The sequence below is a fragment of the Nanorana parkeri genome, unplaced genomic scaffold (genome assembly GCF_000935625.1).
Source record: "Nanorana parkeri isolate BGI_ZX_2015 unplaced genomic scaffold, ASM93562v1 scaffold23, whole genome shotgun sequence".
NCBI lineage: Eukaryota > Metazoa > Chordata > Amphibia > Anura > Dicroglossidae > Nanorana > Nanorana parkeri.
Window position 1 is genome coordinate 2710788 of NW_017306291.1, and position 14266 is coordinate 2725053.

The following is a 14266-nucleotide window of genomic DNA, read 5'->3' on the forward strand; positions in this document are numbered from 1 at the left end:
CAGGAATTAAATGCGGAATGATTCTATGCTAGGAGCCATAGATAAAAGGAGGCTTTCTACATAACACAGGTCTTCAGTGGAGTGTACTAAAGCATGTGTTCACACAGAAAAACCTAAAACATAGGATGCAGAAAGCAGGTATCCCTTGGTCCCTGTAGCGGAAACCATCTCTTATGACCCTGTAGGGCCCTGTTACTATGTGTTGGAGTGCGGCGGTGCAGTGTTCCTCTTAGGAGGGATGCCAGTGTTCTTCTTCCACAAGTGGAGCTGGAAGCTGGACATTCTGTTAAGAGAACACTCTCTAATATGTGCACAAGTTTGAGGTGGACTGACCAGAGACATGGAAATGTAGAAATTTTGGAATGTTTTGTTGTTCATCTATTAAGTTAAGACATCATAAGTTCAAAGTAGGTATGTCTCTTCATTCCTGTAATGTTTGTGACCTATACCTGATAATCTTAATGGAGCCGTTGGTTCAGAGTAGGAGTGTGTGGTGGTCTGGTGACAACAGGTCAGTCAGTGGCACTGGCTGGGTAGGTTCCTCCAGCGCAGTTGATATGCTACCTGAACCCCCATGCCACATGCCTCAGGTATAAGATGTGATCCTCCTAGGGACTGAACCTGGAACCACTTAAGCAGCAGAGGTATCCTACAAGTTATGTAAGTAAAATTCTGCCCAGACCTAGGGCTGAAGTTGGAACCTTTAAGTGGATGAAATGGGGGGGGGGGGCAAATTGGGAGCTTTCGCTGCCACTGAAAGGCTGTCACAGACTTCCGCAACCAGGAACTGACTTAACAACCCAGCCACCAGGGGTTCCCCTTCACAACCTCAGACACCAACTGTAAACAAGTTTGCAAAATCCAAAAGTTTGCTTATATGCCTTGTTTGCTATAACTTCTTATACACATAGCCCAAAGCTTTTTCATGTTGGGAAAATGTCTTACATAACAAAACTCACATTCCACCCTTCAACCAGCCCCTCCTATCCCCATCCATTTTGGAGGTACATATAGACATCTTAAAATAAGCCAAGGCAAAGTTCTGACTGTCCTACCAGAAACAGCCATGTTTGTCCAGTTGCATCCAGTGACTTCTGAAATTGTGTGCAAGTGTTTGTCCCAACCTTAGAGATAACAGCCATTGTGGGTACATGTGACCGTCTAAAAACGGAGACCACCATAATTTTTAATGATTGAGCCTACTGCATGATTTCAATGAGTATTGGTTGTATTTGTAAGCCTGTTTAGTTTGGCTGGGTATGGTAAAAGACTTAATGAAGGGAATTTATCAAAGTGGGAGATGTGTGGGCCGGCAGAAGTGCTGTAAATAGGTGCTGTGTGGTTCCCAAGAAAGCTACCGTGAGGCCCCCAGCAAGTGCAGGACCTAAGGCAGCCACTTCAATTTTCATAATTAAAGCGCCGGTGTTGGTTTTCGGTATCAGAGCATTTGCATGAGGACGAGAACTCGTGCAAATGCACAGTATCAGCACCGATACTGATACTGGTATTGGTGCATCTCTAAAACATATTGAACAGAAGCATAACTTATTTGTAATTCAATGTGCAAAAACTAAGGATTCACCTGGAAGCCAGTTGAGGTATCGGAATGGGCTTCCATCGTTCCACTTCCAGCCTGCATTTAAGTCCAAACTATTAAGCCCTACCCATAAGGCTGTTTTTGTGATACTGGTTAATCCTATAAAAAAAAATGTCAGAAAATATAACAAATGAACAAATAAAAATATAAATGAACTTGATAATGATCGGGAAAAAAATGTGTCAGCATACTCTAGAGAAAACAAGAACTTCAGGGCCGGTGCACACCTAGGCGACTCCTGACCGATATTGTGCAATTGTGCACGATACCGCGCGGAGCCACCCAGCACATTATTTTGTAATGGCTCCCCAGTCTTGCCGTGTGCATCCAAACACGATCACGGCTAAAACAGTCGCGCGTCATGTGTCACACAAAAAAGGTACATGTATCTTTTTTCTGCGATTTCCGTGCGGATGTCACCCCATTGAAATCAATGGGGCCGCGTGGCAATCGCTGTCTGCATTTGTGCAGGACCATGCGATCACGGGACGGGCGATCCCGTATTGCTCAGGTCTGCCCCGGGCCTAAAAAAAATTGGGAACCATCCCTGGTACACCTATAGCTCACAACACAACAATATTTATATACTAAATACCAAACAATAATAATAGTAATATACAAATGAATATACATATAGTTAAACATTAGTTGAAAAAATTTAAGTTGAAAACTTATAAAGTAAAAAAATTTAAATTAAGCGTCACTATAACCATTATATTTTCTCTTTAAGGTTTTCCATAGACATGAGATGATAATCTTGGATGGGACAAATAACAGTCTTATTTCTTTGGGTGTCACCAGATGCTATTGGCTGACTGATCTCAGGGCAAACTCTAGAATGGACAGGCTGCTCCTTTATATTTATGGCACAGCTGGACAATAGGCGAGCTCCAGTTGCATGGTGTCTCCAAGTATATCATAGGTCTATGGCCAACATAAAATGAACCCGTGTTTATTTTACAGCTTATAAACCTTAGGTTGTCATGAAATGTAAGCACCTAAAGATGCCTGCATATATGGTCACTTACCTTGTATAGCCCCACTGGGAGTCCCGAAGTGCTGTAAAATGCAAATAGCAACTTTCTAAAGTCATACTTGACTATAACCCTATAACGCTATAACACACTATAACGCTTTCAACATTTTATTATTGGTTCATTGTTACGGTCAAGAACCTCAATGGTCATACATGAGGTGTGCAAAGTTGGAGGGACTGATATCACTTTTTACATATCAGAACTGAGCTTCCCATTTCAGAGCTCTCGGGGGCTAAATAAAGTATATATTTGATCTTCTTGTCTCTTGTTAAAAACAATATTAAAATTGATTAAACAATGAACTCACTACCACAAAATGAAGTCTAAAAAAAAGCTCCACGGTGAGGCAAGAATATCCCTTTCCTGGATGGTTTTACTTGTAATGTCACCCAAATGTTTTTCATTTCTATACTAAGTAGACGTTGAGAATACAAGGTCCTGTCACCATCTCAAGTGATTTTGGGCTCACAGACGGAAAATTATACTGCTATTCATGATTTCTCCTGTATCAGTGATATTGGGGAACTATAACAGTTGTATTTTTGGGTTTTATTTATAGTTTGTATACTGATATCCTGTATCTGTCCATATACAGTCTTTGTTTTACCAATAAATAATGAGAACAAGCTACACTAATGGCACAGGATTCACAGAGGATTATGGTCCTTTAAACATAAATGGAATGGCAGGACCTGTTTGCTTTCATACTGACTCTCTTTAAATTTAATATATTTCTTGCCTATACACAGCTGGAAGGGAGAGGGAGTAAGGGGCCACTCCTCTTCAGTTCTGCGCGTAGATTTTAGCTTAAAAGGAGAACTATGGGGTTAAGGCTTTTCCCCATGGTTCTCCTTAGGGTAACAGGAGGACACAAACTAGCGTCCTCCCATATACTGAGACGCCGCAGATCCCGACAATTGTGTCTCGATCCGCCCAGCTGCGTGAGTGACAGCTGGCTCTGCCTATCTAGAGAGAGAGAGAGAGAGAGAGAGAGAGAGAGAGAACACAACCACTATACTATACTTTTCATCATGGAGAAGGTCTGTAGACTGGTCACAGTCTTAGATGTGCACAGTTGTTGAATTGTGTTTCCTGTGATTGGTGGCTATTGCTGGGTCTGTCTATAAAACTTACCTGATATATACGTTTGCTCGTGTACCTCAGTTACACTTAATAGCTCGGCATCCTGCTGATGACAGCTTCTCCGTGCTTGGTACCAAGTCAGGGCTGAATTCTCATTGACCTGATACACAGAGCCACTGATGAAATCTGTTGTCCACCAACCCTCTCTTGTAGCTGAAAAGAGAAAATAGTTAGTGGAACACCATCATCCAAGCACAAGATATGATAGATTACTCAACTATATACAGTTCCATTACTTTACATATAGATACATGTTTCCTATAGATTGTGAAATATTCCTTTCACAATTTCTATTAGTTCTTAAGGGGAAGCTTTAAAGCTTTCCAGCCAGCTGTCCTGCTAAAGCTGGCCATACAGCTACAGATTATCCGCAGATTTTCTATGGTCAGAGGGAAAAAGTGCAACAGATTCCTCCATCTACGCTATACTGTGTGAATGGAGGAATCTCCGGCTGGGCCAAGCTTCTGCATCTTGCTAGTCGGCCCCACTGGCTCTCAAAATACCTTAACAATCTGATTGGATGCAGGCATTGTTCAGGTGTTTTGAGAGCCAGTGGGGCCGACTAGCAAGATACTGAAGCTTGGCCCAGCGGGAGATTGCTCCATTCTCCGGACTCTGTTGCACTTTTTCCATCTGAGCATGTGCTGTCACAATCGTTGTGTAAAATATAGTCACAGTTAATATTCACATTAATGTTAAATTAGAATTTATATAGTTTATTTTCCTCAAGCCATTTACTTATATTGTATGGCTAGGTTCATATACTGCTATCTATCTATCTATCTATCTATCTATCTATTTTGGTTATTGAACATGGTTTCTGTGTTCCCTTCCCCACTGTCAAGGTCTTACCTTGTCCTCATGGTGGCAGCCATTTTGGACATGTGCAGACTGCAGTCTCTTATAACCTCTGATTGCATAATCGCTTGCCTGCTGCCTGGGCGTCACACTGTGATGATGTGGCAACACCTGACTATATCAGTCTGCTCATGTCCAAAATGGCTGCCACCATGAGGACAAGGTAAGACCTTGACACCCCACATCTATGATGTAGTTCCCTTGTGTGTAATGCTCCACCCTTCTTTTTCAATATTAATTTCCTGTGTCATGGCTGCTTGTAACAGGATCCACATGTTAATCTGCATTGCATGCTTGGAAACATCATCTTTGACCGCCTTAAATACTGCCAATTCATTAATCTGCTGTATCCTGTTGTCTGCTGTAACCTGATGTAAAGAATAAAGCACCTTTTGGAAAAGGTATTTGGTGAGTTCAGCTATCTGATAAGGATTGTCCGCAGTGATTATATCTGCTTATACAGGCCAGGCATAGAGGTCTCAGCAAGGGATACATCGCTAATACAATAATTGGAGTCAGAATAGACCATACAAAACCTGCAGATAATGTATAGGTGTATGGCCAGCTTAAGAAAGAGATAAGTTTGGAGCATGCTAAACCAAGATCACACCAGGAAAGTAATTGTCAATACTTACATTTAATAGGACAGTATCCCCACAACGAATCCTTATCATAATCCGCTGTTGTAGCACACCAGAGATCACGTTCTTGTGCTCCCTCCCTGGTACAGTCTGCATACCATTTAGACTCAAACTTGAATGGGAATACACAGGGCTGACCATTACCATTTCCCCTTATGGAATATATGTCTGTGGAAGAATGACATAACAGAGTTACCTAGTGAAGAATAGTATGCATACAAATAATTCTTAATAAATACAATTGGCCACATCTTGAGTATGTGGTTCAGTCTTGGTTACCAATTCTCAGGAAGGACGTCCTTGAACTAAAGAAGGTTTAGAGAAGTGCAACAAAATTAAAGAGGACCTTTACCCATATCTTCAAAATAACAACAAAGACACCTTTAGAAATGTTTAGTAATGACAATCTACAAACAGATAACAGATACTTCTAGATAATTGCCGACTTTTTATTCTTTGCCAACCTTGGTATTTTTTTTTCTCACAGTGGCCATTTTTACTAAGGGCAGATGAATCCATCTCTCTTTACTTCCTTGAACTCTGGCACATGTGACTAGGACATGTGACCATGCACATCATCTCAGGGGAGGAAAATGCCTTTCCCTGAGATCTGGTGATGAAATTTCCCAGCAATGCTCTGCTGATGTAAACCTCCCAGGATGCAATGCTTGGGCACAGATTACCTCACTTTTGCCAAAGAGGACCAGGAAGTAAAAAACAAGAAATTGTAAGTAAATGGAAAAAATGTTTGTTTAACTAATGAATGTAAGATGATTTCATATCACCATGCGGAGCTGCATGCTGGTGCGATTTTTAGCCAAAGGGGGTAAAGGTCCACTTTAATAAGGGGGATGGAGGGCCTGAGTTATGAAAATCAACTAGAGAAATCAAACACATTCACCTTAAACCACAAACAAAGGCACAGAGGGCCCGATCTATGTGAAGAATCGTTTTATTAGTTTTAAATATTAAAAGTCCTGGCATCAGCCGCTACTCCATGAGACCTGCTGTGAGGTGGCATGCCAGCTGTCTGATCGAACGGTGCTCATGTTACTGTTGTGCAGAATGGATTTAATGTTCCTTCAACTAAAAGATTTCGGAAACGACACGCTCAGCTTAGACAACTCTTGTGAGTAGAACCAGTACTTTTAATATTTATAACTAATGAAATGATTCTTCCCATGGATCGGGTGCTCTGTGCCTTTGTTTGTGGTTGTGTTTCTGAAGGTTCCCTGGTCCATATGACAAGAGCAGAAAACTATGTGATGGGCAATTTTGTGAAGGTGAAGATCATATAGCTGCCAATGGCGCCAGACTATAGTTGGTGTGTTGACTGTGAGACACCTAAGAGGGGATATGATAGAAATTGACAAACTCATCAATGGGGACTGCTGTTTCCAGAATAAACTGATTAAAGTAAGAACTCTAAAGAGGACACAGAGTCACAACAAGAAGCTGGATGAGATGCAGTTTAATTTCAGACTGTGCAAGGGTTTTTTCTTTTTGCTGTCAATGCAGTAAAAATGTGGTATTCCCCTCAATATCAGCTGAAACTTAAAACAATATACACACGCAGAAGTACAGACACACATGCAGGTTGAACCAGATGGACCTGTGTCTTTATTCAGTCTTACCAGCTATGTAACTATGTAACAAATGTTATTAATGGGAAAAAAATGCTTGGACTTAGCCAGAGCGAAAAGATAATTTATCATAGGGGAAATCCCAAATCGAACAGACATCGTTTACCTTTTATTTAGGCCAATCTGAAGAAAGACAATAGTATACAGAGTTCAGAACTGGCTGTAATTTCAAAGGTGGCTTCTAAATTCACATGAGAATTAAAGGAGAACTATGGGGTCAGTGTTTTTCCACATAGTTCTCCTCAGGGTAACGGGAGGACACAAACTAGCGTCCTCCCGTTACCCTAAGCTCAGAATACCGCGAGCTAAAGCTTGCGGTATACTGAGACGCCGCAGCCGGAGCGGATCCCGACTTAGATGTCTGGATCCGCCCAGCTGCGTGAGTGACAGCTGGCTCTGCCTATCTAGAGGCAGAGCCAGCTGTAACCACCCCCTCCCCCGTCCGTTCCGCCAGCCAGCGCTGGCGGTCCGGAGCGTGGAGAGGGGAATCCAGCCCCTCCCCTGTCACGGCAGAGAGCCGTGACAGGATCGAGAGGTGAGCGAACCCGGTATGTGTTCGCTCACCTCCCGATCTACTGAGCCGACCTGTGACAGTCTCATTGTCACAGGTCGGCTAGAACTATGAGGTTAGTGGAAATCACTCATCTCATAGTTCTCCTTTAATGTTGTGTTTAAATCCATTAAAAAATCCATGTCCATAGAAACATATCCATTTTTCCTGCCTGACTGGTAGTATCCTCTGTATGAATTTCTATGGGTTATTCTGCATTTCAGTATCTATTGCAGAGGAGCCAGTAAGATTGTAATAGGGGAGACCAACAGAAAAACAGAGTGAGTGGGCATCAGTCAGTATCCTTACCAAAGATTAAACTGTCAGTATTATCTCGTATTTGGTCACTGTTCTTTGAAAAGGCTTCACTGATGACTTAGGAAAATTAGTAAAAGGAAAAAATAGCTCAGATGTGAAAAACAATTATGTTGAGACTCTGACAAGGGGAAAGAGCGAGACACAGTAAAAGAGTGAAACAGCAAGACCACACAACCTTCAGCACAGAGCCAGGGTCTAAAGAAGCTACAGAACAAAGAAGGGTAAGTAGACCCAGTGGAGAGAAGCAACTGACAGAATGACAGTAAAAAAGGGGAAAGAAAGAACCAAGGAGTGGAAGCCCAAGTAGAGAGAGGAACCTATCAGGAAGACCTATCAGGTTGACCTATCAGGAAGCTATCAGGTTGGAACCTATCAGGGTACGGTAGGATAATGAGGAAGAGAACAAAGAGATAGATGGTCACTGAGAGTATACACAGTATGTATATGTATATATATATATATATACAGTATATAGGATTGGCAAACTCCAAAACGTCCTCTTTTTTTTGGATAGAAATATAGTGAGAAACCCTGTTAGGTCGCTATTGCAATCTGTGGCTCTGATAGGAGATTCACCCTTAGTTTTTGTACTGGTGCCAGAGTGTCACAGCTAGAGAAAAAAATGGAAATTCTGTTCAGAAAGGCCAACTTAAAACTTTTTGGCAGTGTCACTATGTGTTACCTTTTTTAAGCCTAAGTCTGAGCACAAGAAAATGCCAGTACATTGTTTGGTGCTCTTCTTCACTTGAGACCTGATGCCCAGCTCTTTATTGTATCAGTTTCCTTGTGACCTGGACCTTTGGTCATGATTTGCCTTCTCTTTATGTACCTTGTCTATGCATGCTGTTATCCTGCACTGTGTTTTAGACTGCAGCTGCCCGTATTCTTATCTTTTTGAGCATCCCTGAACTAAGAAAATGCAAGCTAATGTCTTGACCTGTTGTATGCAAGTATTACTAATAACTCACTTTGTCTTGACCTGTTGCATGCAGGTGTTACTAATATCTCACTTCAATAGCCACCAATAAGAATCAGGGTCCATTCCCATTAGTGCATTGCAGTCAATGTGCGCATGTTACTCTAACGCACCTGTCAACACACATTACACAGGCATGTTTTACTGTCAACTCCTATGACAAAACTTTCCCTGAGACCTATCATTCAATCATTAATGGAGAACATGTAGATGAGAAGCTGCAAAGAGGCTGCAGGAGATCAAAAGCCATGTATTAAAGGATGAAAAATTAAAACAAGCATTTTGTTGGCAAAAGGGCCCCCAATGGCCCCCAGAGCTAAATATAATTCAGTTAGGTTTACATTGGTATAATAATGCTTTGCATAGAGTTGACCTTTAATAGAACACCTTACCTTCATAGGCCTTAGCACATAAGTCATCAGGCGTTCCGTAGATCTTCCACCGGCTCCAGACTCCTGATGCTTTATAAATAACCACTTTTTCTTTTTCGTTGCCGTAGTTTAGGTAAATGTTTTCCCCCTGGATAGCAAACAAAGTGTCATTTTTACACTCCCATTTCTGGAGTTCATTAGCGCCATCACACGACGACAAGCTGACCAAACTCCTTTCACTTTTAGAGGACACCCCCAGACATTGCGGCACCGCCACATTTATCAGCTGGTGTTGAGAGATCCAACGGAATTTCTGTGCGTTGTTGTCCTTCATACAATCAGCAACCATAATTACGCTGTTTTGAGCTTGCAAACATTTCTTGTGGTTTTCATTGTAGATTAAAAATGAGTCTGATTCTGAAAAATAAGATTTTAGATCAGCTGTTACAGGATTGTTCAGAGATCTATACCGAAATCATAGTTCCATAGATATGGAACTCTATAGGCTTATCAGGGCCGTCTTTAATATTCAAGGGGCCCTGGGCAAAATTTTGCTGGTGGGCCCCTACAACTCGCCCACTTCCATCATTTTACTAATATATTCACAAACTGGTATATTTGTTCTACATTACTTGATAAATCATACAATAAGACTTTACATTTAAATCTAATAGTATGATTTACAGGTAGTACAGAACATGGATATATCAGCAAAATCTGTATTGCAATTACACAGCATATCACTGAACACATGGACTGAACACACTTTGTTTAGTGATATGCAGTCACTGTAAATGCCATACAGTCCAGTGCTCAGGGACGGATTTCTCAAAAGGCCAACCAAGGCCCGGCCTCGGGGCAGCAGGAAGTAGAGGGGCAGCATGTCTGAGGAATTCCTATCCCCCAACACCCAGGACATGCAGTTCCGGGTGCTGGGCGGGTAGTTGTTTTCTACAATAAAATTATTTTTGGTTGGAAAAAAAATCACAGTGCAAGACACTGTCACTACTCAGCACATATACAGCAATGAACAATCAGTGCCTACCTGGACCTGCTGCAGCTCTACTCCAGAATCTCCTCACTCTGTGCTGTGAGCTGTGCTCCCGAACTCTGTGCCTCCAGGGTCCAGCTCAAGCCAGGACGTCCTACAGCGTGGTGTGTATCCCGCCGGGCCTGCTCGGCTGCTCCCTCCTCAGTTGCCTGCTGAGAATTGGAGTTCCCTGACAGGCGTCACCCCTTGACAGGCTACACCCCCGCAGCGCTACCTCTTCTATTCACCGCTGCCGCAAAAGACACTGCGGGCGGCGGCGGTGAAGACGGTGACGGGGCGGCGCCGCGGGCAGCATAGCGAGCGGCGGGCCTCCCCTTCTCTCTGGGCCCCCCCCGAACTGGCGGAACACCTGGTGCCGGGCGCAAGAGCGACCGCGTCACCCCCCCGAACTGGCGGAACACCTGGTGCCGGTCGCAAGTGCGACCGCTGCGACCCTGGTAGTTCCGCCAGTGATTATATACTAAATTAGGAATTGAAGGTTTAACCAGGTTTGGTTTGGTGGCAGCAATCTTTAGATGAGACAGAGTGGGTGGTGTGTAAGTGTGACCTTTAATCATTATTTCTCAGTCTAGTGAAGACAGATAGTGATTTTTCAACCCTCTTACCACTGAAATAAGTCACGTGGCTGCTTGGAGTAGTGCGCATGCGTGACAAATTGGCACAAAGAGGTGAGACCAAGATCAACTTTTTCAGGAGCCAAGTCAAACGTTTCTTATAACTTCAGTTGTCTGTATCTCTGGACCTTTTCACATGCTGTATTTTACTGATGATAGCCTACTTTTTAATCATTCAACCCAGACTTTATGTACTTATTTATTTTACTGTAAAGACATTTTAAAATTTCTAGTTGATTGCATTGTTCTATGGGTCTATTCCTATAAAAACTAAAGCCTGCCCCCAGATTGCTAAAGTAGCTTGAATAAATGAGAGTGACATTATGGGGCCTATTTACATGTTCCCTCAGCGTACAGCTGAGCGCCATTCGCATGGCATTAATGCCACTAGATGAAGCCAAAGAACATAGGAATTTCTATGCTCCTCCACTCCCTCCAGTGGCTGTAATGGCGTGCTATACACTGGGTGAAGAAAGTATATATCTTGCTGCACTCCTTACCGGATTTTGTGGGTGAACCCGTTATGAATAGACCTCTATCTCAGCCTCATAATAAAAGATTATAGCTTCCAGTCATAAAAAATGTTTCCAAAAGTTGTCAAATAAAGAAAGGATGTTGTTTCTGCACATTTGCAAAACACTTGACCTGACAGGGCCCCCATGTCTAGTCATTGCTAAATTCTAAACAGGAGGTGTGTTCAGCTTTTATATTGCTAGGATCAAGTAAAAATTAGGATTCAAGTCTTAAAGTGACACTAAACTCGAGAGTTAAATCTTAAAAATACATTCAAGTACCCTAACTATTAACAAAACTGCAGTTTATTTATATAGCACTCAGCTGTTTTATCCTCAAATCATCTCTGAATTGGTGCTGACACTGTCCTTCCTTCTGGAGGGTGGCTACTTTTGTTCCCCATATTTTCAGTGTGTATTGTAGCCTCCGATCCTATCCCTCTCCTGACGCCTCCCCAGGGGCGTTCCGAGACCAGGTGCCACCCAGAGCGGGTACCGGGTGACACCGTTGCCATGGCATCATTGTGCATGTTCGTGACGTCACCACGTGCGTGCGCAATGATGTCATCGCACATGTGCTGCCATCTTGGTGATATCTGCCGGCGGTCATCATGGTGATGGACAACGGCAGAGAGAGGAGGGGATGTTCACCCAGCAGGATAGGGTATGCCGTCGGGTCCCCTCCTCTCAGCTGCAACTGTCGGGCTCTCAGTCCATAACTGAGTGCCCAACTTTTCAGAGGGGGCGACACCAGAATGACTATCATTGTGAAACCTCCTTCAAATCTATATCAGCATATTAAATGGAACTTGTCAAGATAGAAATATTAGAGATGCCATTGCTGAATTGGTTTTTAATGCAAGTTCTAAGGGCTGTTAGCTATACTTATTTACAACACGAAAAGACACACATACTCACTAATAACTTACCCAGCTGAAGAGTCGGTGGGATTACGTACAGAAGTATAAGTAGAATAGAAGAAATCATTCTCGATATCTCATTATTCTCCCCCCGCTTTAAGGAAACTGCTGCTTTAAACCTTGTGGCTTCTGAAGTCCTGGTTAGTACAGGTTACTCGCTGGAGTTTCAGTTCAGTTGGAAAGACTGAAAAACACAGTTGTGGCTTCTAAATGATATAAGAATATCCGGTCACATGGGACTTAATGCAGATAATAACTCCCACTTCTTATTTTGCTTCCATTAGCTAATATCAGTCATCGTCTGCTACTGTTTTTAACAATGAGGTGACCACTCAGATGACACTGCATGGTGGTTCCAATTGGTTCACCATGTGATTTCTTGTAAAGTGTTTCACAATTTCTTCAGAATCAGATTACCCAAAAACAGAAAAAAGAGGATGTCCAGGGGGATTTTTCAGAAGCAATTTGAAGTGTCAGTGCAAGTTTTTAATTAGGATCAGATTTACAGTATACCTCCTGGTTCCCTAGGCTTACTGTCTAATGGCATCCCGCTAGAACCCCAATGGAGTGGCTAACCATAGTATAACTCTACAACACAAGATCAGACTTTATACCCACTCTACTAGGCATATTGTAAAGCACTGCACAAACTGTTGGCGCTATATAAATCCTGTATAATAATAAAAAAAATAATATTGTGCCTTGGGATGGAAGGAAATAAAAAGACAGTTCACCCATTTTGCATTCACAAACATGCAGCTGACCCCTAGAGAGTAGGGATAATTGTTACTTTATTTTTCTAGAAGTTAGTGCTATGCCTACTGTATGCATACTGCTGAGGCCAAAATTCTATCCATCTGGAGTTTGGTGAGCTAATTAAAAAAGTTGCCAAATGTGAACTGTACAAAAGTCAACAGGGGCAAATTTTGATGATCAGCTCAGGCTTTGGGGGCAGAGAAAGTAAGTGTTCACCCACTCTGCAAAACTAGAACATCTAAAACAGTGGGGGACTACTCAGCTAGCAGTTTGATTCCATCTCTACCATATGCGCACAATGAACAATAAGCACACATATTCCATCAATGAAAATGTGCACCTTTTCATGCCAAAGCCTATATGGCCTGCTCTGAAATTCAGCTTTGTCTTTCACCGTTAACACAATGAGATGAAGAAACCACTGAAAGAAAGACAGCATCTACTTACTGGGGTGGAAGTGCTTAAGATAACAGGGTGTAATAAATCAGTAAAAAGCACAACATTAAAGTGATGGAAAACTCAGGGGTTAAATCTTAAAAGTGCATTCAAGTCCCTTAACTAATAACAAAAATGTATCTTATTTGTGTTTCACTCGACTGTAGATCCTCAAATCACCTCTGAATAGGTGCTGACACTGTCCTTCCTTCTGGAGAGTGGCTGCTCTTGTTCCCCATGGTCCCTGTGAGTGTTGTAAAGTAGCCACCGCTCTAAGCTCGCTACCATGATGCACTACAATCTCACGTTTAGTTTACTAATTTGTATTGAGATTGTAGTCCATCAAAATGTTTCTTTAGAAACCTGAACTTTTCTCCAGAGGTGTCTTGCTCACTGCATATAAACGAATGTCTAGTTGAAATTAACTTCATGTTTATGTGAAAGTCGATCTGCAGGATGATCATTAAGAGAGATCTTTCAATCTTCATCTCTGTCTATATCTAACCTTAGTATTGCACAACAAGATCAGGGCCTCTCAAAAATGCCAAATTGACAGATCCCTTTACACATCTATTTTTATATTGCCATACTGATGCAAACCAGAATTAATATCCTGTTTACAGAAATTGGATCAAAACCAAGGTGACACCACCTAAAAGAATGAGAACCATACTAAGGAATATAGAAAAGGCATACAGTATGTTAACAGAGATAGCATCAGCATTAGATTGTTGGTGTATGGACCCAGTGCTGGTCACCTGAAAGTATTCGGTACACTCGACCACCAATGAAACTGTCCAGGCAAACAGGGGACAACATCATTAAATATGCAGACAGGTGGCAC

General features: G+C 42.2%; 1 protein-coding gene across 1 annotated transcript in view; it reads right to left on the bottom strand.

Annotated features, from left to right (window-relative positions):
- Window positions 1-12298, bottom strand: part of LOC108793058 (macrophage mannose receptor 1-like) — a 70312-nt gene extending 58014 nt beyond the window's left edge. The window contains 5 exon segments of the mRNA XM_018563982.1: window positions 1583-1696; window positions 3769-3930; window positions 5271-5444; window positions 9156-9551; window positions 12241-12298. Of these exon segments, the coding sequence (XP_018419484.1) occupies window positions 1583-1696; window positions 3769-3930; window positions 5271-5444; window positions 9156-9551; window positions 12241-12298 (904 nt within the window).
- Between the last annotated feature and the right edge of the window lie 1968 nt (window positions 12299-14266).